The following is an 18,146-nucleotide window of genomic DNA, read 5'->3' on the forward strand; positions in this document are numbered from 1 at the left end:
GCTTCATCTGGTCAAGAAAATATTGCTGATATTATTAATGCATCTCCTTATTAGGAGAATTTGTTCTCTTAATAGGCTTTATTCTCTATCCTTTAGGTAAGTAAAACGTGTTTGTGGTGTCTGTGCCTGGTCTATCACTCTAAACCTACTCTTGGTATTTGTCAATGTAGGGGTCATTATTATCCAATAAATACCGGAAATATTTTCCCAGGAGTAACCCAACCCTCCATTTTGATTTGGAAGCAGTTTATATCTTTCTGTGCTTTTAAGAAGCTATCATTGTCAAATGTAAAAAAAAAAACCACATTTTAAACTTAGAAATTACATTACAAAATTATGGTCTCAACCAACGGTCATTAAACTAACGTGCCCGATTAATTGTGCTCTCACTAAGTTACTTATCCAAAGTAAGATGTGCTTGATCTCACACCTGATTATGTTAGTTATACTTTTTATCACACTTTCATAATTTAATTAGATATTACATATCCAATGACAAGAGTGCAGAAGATTGTTGTTGAATGCTTTGTATAAAAACTAGTTAAAAAGTAAACTGTCAAAAAAAAAACCCTAAAAAATAAGTTGCCAGCTCTTTTTCGTGGCGCCTCAGAGGCGGTCGGCCGCTTCAGAATGAAGCTGAACATCACTTTCCCGGCCGCTGGCTGCCAGAAACTCTTTGAAGTGGACGATGAACGAAAACTTTGTACCTTTTATGAGAAGCGTATGGCCACAGAAGTTGCTGCTGACGCTCTGGGTGAAGAATGGAAGGGTTATGTGGTCCGAATCAGTGGTGGGAATGACAAACAGGGTTTCCCCATGAAGCAGGGTGTCTTGACCCATGGCCGAGTCCGCCTGCTACTGAGTAAGGGGCATTCCTGTTACAGACCAAGGAGGACTGGAGAAAGAAAGCGCAAATCTGTACAGGGTTGCATTGTGGATGCCAATCTGAGCGTTCTCAATTTGGTCATTGTAAAAAAAGGGGAGAAGGATATTCCTGGACTCACTGATACTACTGTGCCTCGTCGCCTGGGGCCCCAGAGAGCTAGCAGAATCCGCAGACTTTTCAGTCTCTCTAAAGAAGATGATGTCCGCCAGTATGTTGCGAGAAAGCCCCTAAACGAAGAAGGTAAGAAACCTAGGACCAAAACACCCAAGGTGCAGCGTCTTGTTACTCCACGTGTTCTGCAACACAAATGTCGGCGAATTGCTCTGAAGAAACAGCGTACTAAGAAAAATAAGGAAGAGGCTGCAGAATATGCTATGCTTTTGGCCAAGAGAATGAAGGAGGCCAAAGAAAAATGCCAGGAACAGATTGCCAAGAGACGGAGGCTGTCCTCTCTGAGAGCTTCTACTTCTAAGTCTGAGTCCATTCAAAAATGAGATGTTCTAAGAGTAACAAATAAATAAGATCAGACATCAAAAAAAAAAGTTGCCAAAATACTATTGCTGTAAAATTAGGTGTGGGTAAAACAATTATAAAAGTTGGGAGAGGGAGGGTCATAAACATCTGGAAGTGCCTTTAAATTCTTGGTTCACTTAAAAGACCTTAAAACTGGACATCATAGATAATGTATTATCAATTATAAAAAGACAACGGAGAATTCCAATCCGTGAATCCATATGGTAATGAAAAGTTTGATTCTAAAGCAAATCTTGGTGAATGGATGTGTTCTTATGCTTTTAGTCAAAATAAATTATGTATGGTATACAAGTTTTATTACGTATTGCTTTTTAAAATGACCTTCTGGTTTAACTATCTTTCTTTCTCAGTTAACTGACCAACTTGTTGGTCCAGTCCTGTTATACTGGATAAGAGGCTTCTGTTGTACGAACACTGTGATAAATGAAGCTTCAGATTTCCCCCTGTCATTTCAGCGCTCCTCCCTCACCCAGCTGTAATGTGAACATACTGAAAACCACAGAACCCTGTGCTCCTTTTAACTGAAGTTGCTGCATCCACCTTTTGGCTCATTTCTGCTCTACAGTCTATATGCAAAGTGTAAAAGATGACAAGTAGGCTTCCCCCTTGCTTCTGGATCTCTCAGCTATTACAACCATTGCCTTACTCTCTCTGAATTCCTGAAGTCCAGACAGTTGCCTGTCTGAATCCCAGAAACCCAGTTTGTCTTTCTTAGCACTTCATTCCCTTCTTTAAACTGGCGACTTGCTTCGGTAGCGGACAGCTCAGATTCTCTCACCTTTGCTTCACCTCCTGACTCATAGGTCTCTCACCTGTCCTGCCTATGCTTTCCATGGCCTCATACGTCTCCGAGTTGAGCTTATGGTTGATGGTCCCTTGTCTTGGTCTTCACCTGGCAGTGTCTTCATCTTCGAGTTTTGAATTTCCTAACTGGATGGTGAAGTGATTTTGCCCTTTTTACTAGGTGTTTCAGCAGAGGCAGAAGGCTGGAACTTAACTGGGATGGCAGCTATTCTTTTCATGTATTGCTCCCAGTTCTGTTCTTTGTTATTTTGAACTGATAAAGGATAAAGCTTGGAGGGACTCATCTCTTGTAATTATGTAGGTTGTTCACAGGCATCTATAGTAACTGTCCACCACATGATCTCAAGCTAGCTCTGGATTATTAATTGTATATATCTTGATCATGGTTTTGGCTTTTAGGAACCAAGGCTAGGAGTTCAATCCAGCCGTGGAAGGCTGGTGGATTTTGCCAATAAACAGATAAAGAGGAGCGAGGTGGGGTGGCGGTGGTAGTGGTGGCAGTGAATGGCTGTTCCTTATTGTAAAGATAAACTATATTCTTAGGTCATGGTAGAGAGTAAACTCAATGAAGTTATGAATACAGAGGCTGAAAGGGAATAAGAAAATAACGCTTTTGCTTAGAATACTTTGTAGGACAAATAATACTTTGTTTAGAGTTTAAAGTTTAAAGAAGGAACTAGAGTAGTTTAAAACATTTTTTTAATCATTTAAAAAACTGAAGTATAGTTGATTTACAATGGTGTGTTAGTTTCAGGTGTACAGCAAAGTAATTCAGTTATACATACATACATATATGTGTATATATATATATATATTCTTTTTCAGAATCTTTTTCTTTATAGGTTATTACAAGATACTGAATATAGTTCCCTGTGCTACACAGTAGGTCCTTATTGTTTACCTGTGTTATATATAGTAGTATGTATCTGTTACTCCCAAACTCCTAATTTATCCCTCCTCTCCCTTTCCCCTTTGGTAACCATAAGTTTGTTAAAACATATTTTAGACTTAATATTGTTACAGGAACAGAATGAGAATGAGAACATACATCACCCTGTAGTTCTGTTCCTCACACCTCTCTCCCCAAATACCCTTGTGTGATGCTGAATCAGGGCTGTCCAGTGACATAGCAAATAACAGTCTACATGAACAAGTACAAAGGTCAATATGCCTACACCAATTATTAACCCAGACTGAATCTCCAATCTAACCATTTATTTCCAAATGGACTTGTAGATGTTATTACATGGTTTTATAGCTCATTCAATATTGAGACGTCTGCTTCTGTTTGGAATTTATCTGTTAGATTTAGATAGCACATGTGTTGGAAGTATTAATAAATGTGACTCAGTCTTAACTAAAAAATAGTCTACAGTGATTCTACTTCTAGTATCTTTCAGTTCTTGATTAGCAAGGCAAAAGCTCAGGGGTATGATTCAGTGATACAGAAGACAAACAGAGTATATTGCATACTATGCAAAAAACCCCAACAAACCAAACAAACCCTAGTATCCTGGGTATAGGTACAGGAATAATTTCCACAATAGAAAAAGACACAGTATCTTTAGGTAAAGTAATACTGGTAGTGTAGGCTTCTCCTACACAGTAGGGTATGATAACTGTCCAGATATCTTTAGCAAAAAGACACCATCGCATGCCATTCAGCCAATAGCTAAAAGCAAAAGATCCAAAAACAATAAAGAATCTTATTGGTATTAGTAGACCATTTGTGACTGCTTCTGCTTGATACAATGAGGGGTGATAATTCAAACAAAAGGGATGTAAATGAATTTGCATGGTGTATACTAGCAGTAACACTAATTTAAATTACCTTCATTTATGGATACATTGATTGTTAAGATGCAAAGATTTCAAAGCACACATCAAAGATTCCTTCGTTGACATATGCAAAATGTTGTACATAAAAATTTCTTCCACTTAATAAGCCATGTTACAAGATCAATTTGGAACCCGCTTGCTGTGCTAAAAATATATGATAAAAACACAGTTCCAGGGCTTCCCTGGTGGCGCAGTGGTTGAGAGTCCGCCTGCCGATGCAGGGGACACGGGTTCGTGCCCCGGTCCGGGAAGATCACACATGCCGCGGTGCGGCTGGGCCCATGAGCCATGGCCACTGAGCCTGCGCGTCCGGAGCCTGTGCTCCGCAACGGGAGAGGCCACAACAGTGAGAGGCCCGCGTACTGAAAAACAAACAAACAAACAAACAAACAAAAAAACACAGTTCCAAAGATCTCAGCAGAATGTAGATTTTTTGACAAAGGTACGATAACGTTGAGGCATGTCTCGGGGTTCTCATGAGGCCTGCTTCACACTTCCAAACAGAAGCTTCCTGTCCTAAACAGGTGATTGCCTGAAAACACTTTAAGAAGGTCCCTTCCGGGTTATATTAGCATCAGACTATGTGCACTAACTCCTATGAAGTTACGTTTACATAATCATGTATAAGGCAGTGATTCAGCTCTGAGCAAGCACTCTGGATCTTTGTTACATAGCATTTTTAATACAAGGCAGCCATACACCTGTGCCATAGCCTTGCCTCATCTTTGGATGACAATCTGAACCAAATATCTCCTCTCACTAAACCTCTCTACTCCAACCACTTCATTGTCTCTTCGAGCAATGCCTGTATAACTGATGTACTGAATGAGCCGGGAGCAGGAAACTGAGACGCTAAAGCAATTTTTTATCTTTGTTTTCAGCCCCTTTAAACTTGGTCTCTGACTTTGTTCTTCCACACTCCTGGAGAAAAAAATTCTAGGCAAGTCCTAGATTTTTTTGAGACTCTGAAATAAAGAACAGTATCATTTTGGTGATTAAAATGTCCAGTTGAGTGTAATAGACAAAACTCCAATGCTCACTTGATCGATATGTCCTCTTCTCCCCTAGCCTGGGCCTGATTCACTCTGGGAGCCTGTAAGGGGGGTGGGTGGGTGGGGATGTGATGGGCTTCTTTCTCCTCACCGCCACCTCCTTTCTTCAATTGTTAGATGAGGTTTCTAGCCTGTGTCAGCTTGCACCAAGGGGGAGAGGAAATTAACAAAAGGCATGGTTCAGACATTTTAGGTAAGGTTGTAAGGCTCTCATGTTGCCCTGGTTTCTTCTGGGTGTGATGGAGGTACTTTAGCTAACTCTTTCCCCAGTGGGGGGTGTGTTTTTGTGTGTATGTGTGTGATCTACTTTCTAGGGACCTCTGATTATAGTGACATTGTTGTACTCAATGCCTACTTATATATATATCTCTATCTATATATATCTCCCTAGCTTAACCACGGGATTTTTTGGACTACCCCAAACAAATGATCTCTGTTGGATCCCTTCATCTTTTCAGGCAGAGGGAGATACCTTTTAAAATAAATAAAGGTACCTGACTTCTCCCCCATAGGTCCCTTTGGCCCTGAGACATCTCAGGCATCCTTTCCCCATCATCAGAGGAAGTAAACCTCACTCCCATGTACGTTCTCTTGTTCCTTAGTGCCAGATGGGTGGTTCCAGATACAGCCTTGCTCTTAATTTCCTACTGGTAAGAGTCATTCTTCATCCCCCTCAAGTGCCAGGGAACATGAAACGAGTTCTCTCAGTGGTTCTTCCAAAGTCTCTCTCACCTGGCCTGAAATAACGAGGAAAGGTCTCTGCTGCATGCTCTGTGGATGTGTGAGATTCTGCGTGGTCCACTGACAGCTCCCCAGAGCACTCTCCCTCCCTGGCATCTCTGACATCATCGCCATTAAGCTGGAGGTGGGTAAGCATTAGTGCCGGTGGAGCTAGGTTCCTACTCTCTTAACTTGCCCTCCTCTTATTGAGTCCGTGACAGACATTGTTTTTACAGACATTTGGAGTGTCTGCCAAAATTCCTCAAAACCAGGAAAAAACCAAATTTAACATCTTGTTACATTTGCATTTGATCTTGTAATATGGCTTATTAAGTGGAAGAAATTTTTATGGACAACATTTTGTATATGTCAATGAAGGAATCTTTGAGGGATGCCCAAATCCCAATGTCTTTATTTCTCCCAGTATGAGCAGAAGTGAGGGCAGGGGGACTAACAGAAAAAACCTCAGTAAGTGTGTGACACAAATAAATGTTTAGTTCCCCAAACAGAGGGAAAATAAAAGATAAGAAGATGCTGAAACCCAGAAAGTAATGGCAGACTTACATGCACAAATGGAAAGGGACCAATATAAGAAGCAGGTTAGTATGTTAAAAACCAGCTGAGTCTACCTCAAACGAACAGGGGCACATCAGAGGAAAACAGCACTAGAAATATTTCCTATTGCTACCAAGAAAGATGTGATGGAATTGATGTCCTAGAATCATGGTAAATTCAAGAGCTGAGGGTTTCAAAATTTTTGAGAAATGCATGTCAGAAAACCTATTGGTTCCCATTGACCCCTTGAAAGCAATGTCTCTAAAAGTATCAGCAGGAGCTTCAGCTCAGGATACTGGCAATTGTCAGACAGGTGTGGGGATGAGGGAGCAACCTACCCTAAGAGGCAGGTTTCATGGGCCTAAGACATCCAAGAGCTAGAGGCACTGGCAACAGCCACTGGGGCTTAGGGAACGCATGTCTTGAGACAGGAGCAGGAGACAGGACTGTGGAGAAGACAAGGCTGCAACAACATGGGCTGTTCTGACTTTGGAGTGAGGGAAGCAGTGTCTCTAGTGCCAGCTTCCTAGACAGCGCCCATGCTTAGCACAGCATACCGGGAAGACGGCTTCAAAGGGAAATGGAAATTAAGAGTTTTTAAACATGAGATGGGGAAGAAGACAGCTTGAAGTAAGACGTTATGGCTGGGGCTGTCACCATAAGGTCATTTTCTAAATTTTGCAAGAAGACCAGAATGTCTTAAATGCCAATTTCTAAAGGAGAAGGTGCTGGTGGGATTCCTCTACCCCTCCTCCTTACCATAGGCCATGCCCACAGGGGTCATCACCAACCTCTTGAGGTGATATTTCTCCTGACCCAGTTTGGGTCACGAGTTCTGGACTTTGGATGCCTGGCAGAGATGCATCATATTCCCTGAGCCTGGAAAGCCTCTTCTAGTGTTTCCTCTGATGACCCTCCTTCCTCCAGATAGCATACAGTCTCTGCTTGATGGTAACCACCTCCAATGCTGCTGCAGGAATGCATGCTTTCCAGGAGAAAGTCCAAGTTCTACTGTTGAACGTACTCCACTTCTACCAAGGCAGTATTACCAAGGGAGACTCTTGGTTGAAAGTGAGCTTAATGAGACATATTGGAGGGAATTTGGGACTTTTATTTCTTTGGTCTTTAACTCACAAGGGTCTGTAATTTTGGACTTTAATTTTCATCTAGAAATTTACTCATGGAAAGGTTTGTAGTGTTCCAATGTGAGGCATATTTTATACTGTTGATTTTTCTTGTCATTTAGGTTTATTAAAACTTCCGTTGTGCTATTTGGGCAGCATGGCAGGGTATAATTTACGATGAGAAATAGAATGGGGGGTAAATTTTTAGCTTCAGGTAAAAACATGGTCATGGAGTTAATTTAAAAGTTCCAACCCATTTTAGAGCTCTCTGAGGACAGAAGTTGGAAGTGTCATCATCATTCCAAGAAGAATAAACAAAGGAGCGATAGTCGCGGGGAGCAGCCACATGGAGGTGGAGGCAGGGCTGCCCTGATAACCTGCTCTTCTCCTGCTAGGGGTCCGCCTCACCCTTGGCAACCACAGCTGAGCTGGTGAGTCAGATGGCTTGAGAGCAAATGGTTAGAAAATGTAAGGGAGGGACCAGTTTCTCCCTTTGCCTGTGCTTCTCTTGACCCATAAATCAGGAACTTACACCCTGTAGGAAATATTGGGGAGTAGCTTCTGTCCCCTCTTATGTCCCCTTCAGCCACACCTTTCTGAGGGAGAGACTCGATCCTGTTACCGAACCAAACTTGGGTCTGCTTCCCCAATGCACAGCAAAGCCAGTCCACTGACACCAAGCTGTGATGAAGGAAAGTACGGCATTTATGAAGAGGCACCCAAAGTGGGGCTAAGCAAGGAGAATGGGCAGCTCATCCACAAAAGACCAAACTCCCTGATGGCTTTTGGGGAATGGTTTTATAGGCAAGGTGAGGGAGTTTGGGGTCGGTAGAGGCAAATTATTACATTTAGAATGGATAAACAACAAGGTCCTACTGTAGAGCACAGGGAACTATATTCAATATCCTGTGATAAACCATAATGGAAAAGAATATAAAAGAAGAATGTCTATATGTGTATAACTGAGTCACTTTCCCATGTAGCAGAGATTGCCACAACACTGTAAATCAACTATACTTTAATAAAAAAAAATTAAAAGTTTTAGAGAAAGGCAAGGTGAGGGAGAGAGTTGTGGGGTGTCTGATCAGCTTGTGGACATTCTTCTGATTGGTTGGTGGGGGGGTAACCTGGGGTACTTCAGGAGTCAACATCATCAACCTTCTGGTTCCAACCGGTCTGAGGTTTACCTGCTGGTGGTCAGCAGTGAACTTCTTCCACCTGGTGGGGGTTTTATTATCTGCCAAACAACTCAAGGATACGGCTCAAGATATTATCTATATATAAATAGATACTATCTGTATATTACTGAGGAGGTACTAAAGGTCCTTGACTTTGTTTTATGGCTAAACTATTACAGTATTATTTTGGCTAAAGCTTTTCTTCAAGCAAGAGGTGGGGAACACAGTAGGGGCGGTGTTTCTGTTCCGGGAAGGCCCCACAGGGTCCTGTTTGGTTTCACTCCCTGCTCTTCGAGGGGAACCAGACCCAGGCTCTGCCCCCATGGAGGGAGGGCTGCCCCTTCTCGGGGGTCAGCCTTAGAGTGATGAGATTCATTGTGAGGGTAAACAGGGAGGTCTGATTCAGGCTGCAAGTCAAAGCCATGCTCTTCAATATAGTATTACCAACAAAATATGACATTTTGATGCCCGTTTGACCCTCTGTTTATTTCTCATTTTGTCCAGAACCTGTAGGGGTGGGATTATCACTCTCAGAAACCCCAATTCTATTACTAAGCCATTAAAAAGAATGAAATAATGCCATGTGCAGCAACATGGGTGGACCTAGAGATTGTCATACTGAGTGAAGTAAGTCAGACAGAGAAAGACGGATATTATATGATATTGCTCATATGTGGACTCTAAAAGGAAATGATACAAATGAACTTATTTACAAAACAGAAACAGACTTAGACTTAGGGAACGAATTTAGGGTTACCGGGTGGGAAGGGATAGTTAGGGAGTTTGGGATTGAGATGTACACACTGCTGTATTTAAAATGGTTAACCAGGGACTTCCCTGGTGGTCCAGTGATTAAGATTCCGTGCTCCCAATGCAGGGGGCCCGGGTTTGATCCCTGGTGAGGGAACTAGATCCCGCATGCCGCAACTAAGACCCGGTGCAGCCAAAGAAAGAAAGAAAGAATGAATGAATGATTTTAAATAAATAAATAAAATGGATAACCAACAAGGACCTGCTGTATAGCACAGGGAGCTCTGCTCAATATTATGTAACAATCTAAATGGGAAAAGAATTTGAAAAAGAATGGATATATGTACATGTATAACTGAATCACTTTGCTGTACACCTGAAACTATCACAACATTGTTAATCAATTATACTCCAATATAAAATAAAAAAGTTAAAAAAAAGAAAAAAAAAGAAACACCAATTCTCCTGACTCTCATCAAAGGATGGAATTTTAAATACAGCCTCCAGGTTGCAGGTGCAGACCTCTGCCCACCTCTTGGTCAGTTGGTCACTCCCAACTCTCAGCCCCTGGTGCTTCTTGGGAGTAGGATGACATGGAACAGATGGGATGATCTGCAGGAAGAATGTCAAAACAACACTTGGCAATTATGACTTTTTAGTATTTCTCCAGGGAAGAAGAGGCTCTGACTCTACATAACCAGTTACGTTTATTGACACAAAAATACAAGGGAAAACGTCTGAGGAAATATAAGAATTTGATATAAATATCCTCTGACAGCAAAAACCTCCAGTTGCTTTAAATGTATGCTTGTTAAAGCATCTTGCTTTTATTCTTCTTGGTGGTCTATTCACAGGATTTTATTGCTATCTTTCTTTCCAGCCTTTTGCCTTTATTCTATTTAGGGAATTACTCTTACCTCCACCTTTGGGGACTGATTTTTGCAATTAATATAAACCGTGAACCGTTGACTGGGGAAAATCCTAGGCTCACTGCTTGATTCTCACACAGGTGCCTAGCATTCTTGTCAAAATTTCCTCTTTTGCCTGAGCTATAAATCCCTCTGTCTGACTAGCTGCCCCGAGTCCTTTGTCTGTGGAGCGCCCTGATCTTCAGATCCTGCTCTGTCCCTTGGCTTAGTCTGATAACCTACATTCATGACATAATGTCTGTCTTGAATTTTGTGCTGGAGCATATACGTGTGCCTTTGCCTGGGAACTAAGTGAATAAGATTGGGTGGGTCAGTGGTCCACCTTTCTGTCTTCACAATAAGGATGGTTTTTGTGTGTGTTTACAGGCATGTGGATTTCTCATGGACAAGCTCTCTGAGTACTCTGAAGCCTTGGGTGTTAGCACTTTTGCACTGTCTTTTATTCTAAAGGGTTAAGCAACAATTTACAGATATGGAAAAAAGAAACAAAAGACAAAAAGAGGAGAAGAAATTTGACTAAGAAAAAAAGGAATAGGATTGGAAAAATAAGATGAAACCAGGGATGAGGTTAGCACACAAAATGCATGCTGAGGCCTGCCACACTGACTACACTTGGGCCACAGATTTGCCTTTGAGTTTTCTAGCAGCCAGTGCAGACAGAGAAACATAAAAATACATAATATTTTTGTGCATGTAGTAAAAACTTGTTCAAAAGATGGATGACTATTCTTTTTTATAATTTATTTTTTTTAAGTTTAAAATTATTGTTTTTTAAAAATAAATTTATTTATTTATTTTTTAAACTTATTTTTGGCTTTGTTGGGTCTCCGTTGCTGTGCACGGGCTTTCTCTAGTTGCAGTGAGTAGGGGTTACTCTTCGTTTCAGTGCGCGGGCTTCTCATTGCAGTGGCTTCTCTTGTTGCAGAGCACTGGCTCTAGGCATGCAGGCTTCAGTAGTTGTGGCACACGGGCTCAGTAGTTGTGGCTCATGGGCTCAGTAGTTGTGGCTCACGGGCTCTAGAGTGCAAGCTCAGTAGTTGTGGTGCATGGGCTTAGCTGCTCCGCCGCATGTGGGATCTTCCTGGACCAGGGCTCAAACCCATGTCCCCTGCACTGGCAGGAGGATTCTTTTTTTTTTTTTTTTTTTTTTTTTTTTTTTTTTTTTTGGCAGTACGCGGGCCTCTCACTGTTGTGACCTCTCCCATTGCGGAATACAGGCTCCAGACGCGCAGGCTCAGCGGTCACGGCTCACGGGCCCAGCCGCTCTGTGGCATGTGGGATCCTCCCGGACCGGGACACGAACCCGTGTCCCCTGCCTCGGCAGGCGGACTCTCAACCACTGCGCCACCAGGGAAACCCTGGATGACTATTCTTGATGTTTATTCCTGTGTGGATACTTTCCGTGTTTTTGTAAAGATCATTCTGTGAAATTTAATGAACCGCATCATCAGTCATGTCCTCTTGGTAAGACAACAGCAAATATTCTGGGATTTTTTCCTCTTGGCATCATCCCACAATGGACACAGCTGACATGGTTATGAAGCACAGTCCATTCAGTCAGAGCAGTTCTACAGGGACCAGACAATGTGGTCAATTGTCTGAAACCCTCAGAGTTTCAACTCGATTCAGGACAAATTGAAGTTTACAATTTATATGCTGCTTATGCAAAGTTTAGGGAATTCTTAAATAGTGCCTCTCTCAACGGATGCTCACTGGGAGGCAGTGGGCATGATTTATGGTTACTTTATAAGTTCCTGGAGTGCAGACAGTTCATATTCAGAATCTTATTCCTTAGATTCTTAGAAACATAAAAATCTTCAGGTGAGCTGGAAAGTAGGACTGACATTCTCTTTTCAGATTTAGCGATCCTAATGAGGATCCCATTTCCTAATAGAAGAGGTAATTCACATGCACAGGATAGTAGTTTTGCTTCTCTGAAACACAGTGAAAAATTGTTGATACAAGCAAAATAGTTCTAGTCCTTGGAGCCTGACTACAATAATTTTAGCCTTGACATTTTTTGAAGTTGGTGTTGGAAGAAAGTCAACTCAACCATAAAAAATAATTCAGGGCTTCCCTGGTGGCGCAGTGGTTGAGAGTCCGCCTGCCGATGCAGGGGACACGGGTTCGTGCCGCGGTCCGGGAAGATCCCACATGCCACGGAGCGGCTGTGCCTGTGAGCCATGGCCGCTGAGCCTGCGCGTCCGGAGCCTGTGCTCCGCAACGGGAGAGGCCACAACAGTGAAAGGCCCGCATACCGCCAAAAAAAAAAAAAAAAAAAAAAGCATATTGGGAAAGAATTGTTACATTTTTACTATTTGAAACACAGCTGTTTTTATTTTAGAAAGGCATCAGGTAGAATGTTTTCAGCAGCAAACAACCAACGGCTTATCGCTAAAGACTTAAAAATAAGGAGATTTATTTAACTCCCATAATAAGTGCCTGGGTAGGGCAGACTGCACGGTCGCTTCAGGTTACCTGTGCCCTCCTCTGAGAAGCCCTTTGCTCCACCCTCTTCTGTGTATTGGTGCCATCTGCAGGCTGGTAGCAGAATTACAAAACAAGTTTCCACAATGCTAAGAGTTCTCAAAGTGAGGTTCCAGACTGGCTTCATGAGGATCATCTGGGAGCTCATTAGGAATGAAATTCTCAGGCTTCCTAAATCAAAAATTTGGGAGTGGGGCCCAGCACCCTATGGTTTACAAAACACTCCTGGTGATTCTTGGCTCACTCAGCTTTGAGAAACAATGGCTCAGACCAGAAATTTTAAATCCTAGCTGTGCACTGGAATCACCTGTGGAACTTTAAAGACACCAGATGCCAGAGCTCTACCCAGAACTGTTGGAATTGGAGGGAGGGGGGTATCAAAAGGGGAGGAAGGAAGGGAGGGACCTAGGCATTGGTACTTCACAAGGTTCCCTGGGCTGAGAAACTCTGGCTTCACCTAACTGTGACCCATCCCCTGGGCTGGGAATAGCCTGGACCCAGACTTCCCTGAACACATGGTGTTGTGGGGAAGGTAGACGTCTGCACAGCATCATGGTCTTGTTGGGAAAATGATGGCTGGTGGGAAGGCTACCAAGTGCACCTTCTCAGATGGTCCATAGTTATAATCTCAGCACAAATCCAGATTTGCTCTCCTTCCTTCTCTTAATGTTGTAAAGTATTTTCATATTGTTATATAGTTTTATTTCATTGTTATTGCCTTAATGTCTACACAATGAATTGAATCATTTTGAAGATGAAGTGTATGTAATTTTCACAAACTTAAGCAATGTTCATGAAGACGATGAGGAGCTGGTGTTATATAAGCTTAAAATGACCATAGAAACAGGTTCTGCAAAGCTATGCTATCAGAGGCATAGTCGATGTGTGTGTGATGATGTGTCAGACATGAGGAAAACACAGCTTTGGGGGGCTGTGCTGAGTGTTTTTCTACCTTCCCTGATGACAGGACCTGTATGAAAATAATTCCAAGCAAAAAAATGCGCAAAAGGTTTTCTCAGCTGTACTCTGTAATCAGTAGAATACTCGGTCTTTTACGTATGAGATAGAAATACCATGATTCATGTTGGACAGTTAAATATTTGGGAAGTCATTGCCAGATATTTCCTGATTCTCTCTTGACAAAGATCACACGAAATGGGAAGAAGACCAGTTGACAAATCAAACAATATCTTGTAGGTATGTCAATTAGACACCTATAAGACTTACCTACAAGATAGTGCGCTAAGGGATATGCAAGAGAAGGAGGGAGATCCCTGCTCTTGAGGCACTTATATTATTGCTGAAAAATGAATCTCTGCATATGAAATGGTAGCTAATTCAAGGAACCAGCCAAATAACTAGTAAGAGACTGTGCATTTATGAAATAGCTACTAACAATGAGATTAATAGGTGTTTAGTGGAAGGCTTTGGATGAGGGTGATGTGGGACACGCTTACAGAGGTTTGATTGCGGCAGGATTCCAAAGGATGGACAGCATTTAGATCGACACAGGGAGGATCGTGGGGCAACATAGTAAGGCAGGGGAAAGGCACAAGCAGGTGTAGCGGCTTTTGAAGGTGAAGGAGAGGTGTGTGACTGGTGGGGGGAGAGGGGAAGGATTTGAAAAGTAAGATAAAGTCCATTCCTATTGTGCTTCTGCTTAAAGCATCTGGATTTTTTGCATGCCAAATATGAGTTGGAGACTTGTAGAAAATGAGGTGGGAGATATAGGTGTGGGCTAGATCATGGAGGTGTTTGTGAGCCATGTTATGGTCTTAAGCTTTCATTTATAAAATGGGACTAATATCTCAAAAGATTTTCATTAGGGTTAAATGAATTAGTACAAGTTCACGGCACATAGTAATGGGTTTGGTAAATGTTTTCTGTTATGAGTAGTATTAGTATTAGTGTCTTATTAGCAAATGGGAGCCCCTTAAAGAATATTAAACAGAAGGCACAAATTATCCAATTTGCATTTTCAGAATTTCCCTGGCTGTAGTGTGGAGAATGGACTGATGGCAGAGGAAAGGATAGATGGAATAGGGAAATTAGGAGGAAATTACAATAATCTGGTTGAGAGGTAGGGCCCTGGATGAGCCAGTGGAAATGTGTTGGATTGGTATCTGTAGTACTTAACTGGATATTTCTTGCAACTATCAAGCTAATAATTATTGAGTTCTTAGACCATGTGCCAGACACTGTCTTAGTGAAAGAGTATAATGGTAAATAAGCAAGAGAGGCAAGATTCTTTTCCATTTAGAGCTTAGATTGCAGTAGGGAGGGTAGATAAAACACATGCAAACTAATAGGTAAAAGACCTACCAATTGGGATAAGATTTATAATGGGAACAAACAAACAAGGGACTAAGAAAGTAACAAGTCAGTGGTAGAGGTGAGACTAGATTTCGATGCTTCTTTTAGGAGAGGCTACTCCAAGGTGACTTTGAAGCTGGGAACTAAATAATGAGAAGAAGTTGTCCAGCGAAGAGCGGTCCAGACATTGGCAGTGGCACCCACAGGATGGAGCTAGCATGGGAACAAGAAGAGAAGCCGTGTGAGTGGCAGTGAGGGAGGTATGGGAATGGTGGGGGGAGAGGTGTGTGACTGGTGGGGGGAGAGGCATTCAGGAGCCAAGTTATGCAGAGTCCCCCAAGCCTTGAAAAAGAGTTGACTTGAACTACAATGTTTGAGGTATGAGTATGAGAAAGACTTAGAGCTTCCGGTGATATTGTGGTGATGTTGGAGAAGAGACTGAGAAGTTTGTGAAATGAAATAATAAACAAATGGGGACACGCTGTGAAAAAGGTATAAACAAAATGTTCCGTTCCTCAAAGGAAGGCTTGCAGTAAATGTGTCCATTTTAGATGGATAAGCCTGGGCATATAGAATTATACTCGCTAATGTAGTCAAACCACTACTGAAGAGATCTCTCTTCTATTTGACTAACACTGTAAAGGGCCTTGAATGTTAAAAGCACTAGTTTAATACCATTTTTTAAACCCATAATGATAGGTTTTTCTGTTCTTTTTGTATAGGTGAAAATGGTAGATATATCTGTACTAATTTTTAAAATGCCTTTCTGAAATTTCAGCTAATTTTAAGTTGTCTTTTTCTCTTAAAATATTTTTTTTTAGTATCATACATTCGAAAAACCATTCTTAACAGGCAAGTTCAGTAAAGTTAACAGATGAATGAATCTTAGAACCCTAGAGTCCTAGAAGCCTAAGGGCAGCTATGTCTCTCTCATCTTGTCTAAATTTCTACCTCAGGTCAGGATTCTTTCCTACAAAGCCCCCTATTCTGCAAAGAACAGCTCATCTCTGAGCTGGTTCACCACTTACACACCCAGACCGACCTACAGGCAGGCAATACTAATTCCTCTACTTACATTGAAACTTACATTGATATGATACCCGCTTTCTTTGAATTTCACACACTGGCTCTACTTTTACCTTCTGAATTAACAGAGAAGACATCAACATCCTGTTGCTTTAAAATATTTCGTAATGATGGATTGAGTTCCTGTGTATCTTCACAAGTATTTTCCTTTTTGAAGTCAAAATACCTTCTATTTCTTCAAACATTTTTAGAATACAAAATATCTGTGTCAGATTACCTCATCAATCTGGCCAGCCTCTTCGATCTCATATTTAATGGTTTTCTGATCGTTAAAACTTAACAAAGTTAAGAGTGACTAGTCTTGCACTGTGGTGCATGAGTAGCTAAAACCCCTAATTTTCATTTGAATTAAGGAAATTTTCTTCTAGCCTGGACTTGTGTCTTGATATTTTTCTGAACAAAAGTTTAGGATTTTACAATTATCTTTATTTAAATTTTTTCCTTTGCTTCTAGATATCATTTAAGTATTTTGAAAAAACTTTGAATATTTATTCAGCCAGCCATTGAATTAAGTACATTCTAAATTGTGTTCAAAAGAAATTAAGCAACCATTATCATGCCATCTTTATTCATTCACTGGAAAAATGATAGAAAGTCATAGAAAAGAACATAGTTCTGGGACAAAACTCTTGTGTCTTTTTAGCAGTTTGACGTTAATCCATTAATTTACACTAATGATGATTAATTGCTTATCAAGTGCAAGGTACTTCAATAATTGCATTGCGTACATTATTTAATATAATACAGCAACGCTGTAAAGATTGTATGACAATATTATTTCATTCTTATCATTGGAAAAAACCCCAAAGCTTAGAAACAAAGTAACTTCTCAGGGTCACCTGAGCTATGGAGCTAAGATTATAACCCAGACAGTCGGAGACTGAGTTCATGCTTTTAATCACTAAATAGTCTTCTATTTGAGCCAGCTAATTATATTATCATCCAGTATTTCTCATCTTGATCTCAAAAATGCAACTGAGTATTTTGTCCAACAGTGGCCTGAAATTCATTTTCAAAATATTTAACTTATTTCTCTCATTTACTAGTATTTTACCTCAATTAAAAAAAAAGAAAAAAAAATTACTCTATGTGGAAACATTACAATTTCTTTATTTTAAGGATTTTTCCTTTAATAAGGTGTAAATACATACAGAGTCCATCTGAGTCATTTATTCCTCAATATGAATGAGACTGGCTTTGATTGAAGGAAGAAGATAAAGCATCATCATTCTTTACCTACGTCCCAATCAGAAACGATGTTGGGACATAAAGTAAACCCAAATCAAGATAGTCAGTATAAATAGAAGTTATTTGGAGGATTCATTAAAGACAAAACCTCACAATATTTGAGAAGCAAACAAAAATAGCACATAAAAAATAAAACTGGGCTTCCCTGGTGGCACAGTGGTTGAGAGTCCGCCTGCCGATGCAGGGGACACGGGTTCGTGCCCCAGTCCGGGAAGATCCCGCATGCCGCGGAGCAGCTGGGCCTGTGAGCCATGGCCACTGGGCCTGTGTGTCCGGAGCCTGTTCTCTGCAACGGGAGAGGCCGCAGCAGTGAGAGGCCCGCGTACCGCAAAAAAAACCAAAAAACCAAAAAACCCCTTAAATTTGAGGGAATACTGTCAAATAAAAAGAGGAAAGAAATTAAGGCATTCATAATTCCACCATTTAGAGATAATCCCTTTTAGTAGAAACATGTAAATTCTAGACCTTTTTCCATATTTCTCTTTTTCTTTTCTAAATTTGTAAACTTTACTTTTTAGTGAAGTTTTAGGTTCACAGCAAAATGGAGTGGAAAGTACAGAGAGTTCTATACACCCTGCCCCCACCCATGCACAACTTGCCCCGCTATTGATATCTCTCACCGGAGTGGTACATTTTTTATA

General features: G+C 41.2%; 1 protein-coding gene across 1 annotated transcript; it reads left to right on the top strand.

The window, feature by feature from the left end:
- Positions 1-602: 602 nt before the first annotated feature.
- On the top strand, positions 603-1,380 carry LOC132437361 (small ribosomal subunit protein eS6-like). Its single transcript, XM_060030617.1, has one exon. It carries the CDS (start codon positions 631-633, stop codon positions 1,378-1,380), a length of 750 nt encoding a protein of 249 aa, XP_059886600.1. The 5' UTR covers positions 603-630.
- The last annotated feature ends 16,766 nt before the right edge of the window (positions 1,381-18,146 follow it).

This window comes from Delphinus delphis, chromosome 14 (assembly GCF_949987515.2).
Source record: "Delphinus delphis chromosome 14, mDelDel1.2, whole genome shotgun sequence".
In the NCBI taxonomy this organism is placed as follows: Eukaryota; Metazoa; Chordata; class Mammalia; order Artiodactyla; family Delphinidae; genus Delphinus; species Delphinus delphis.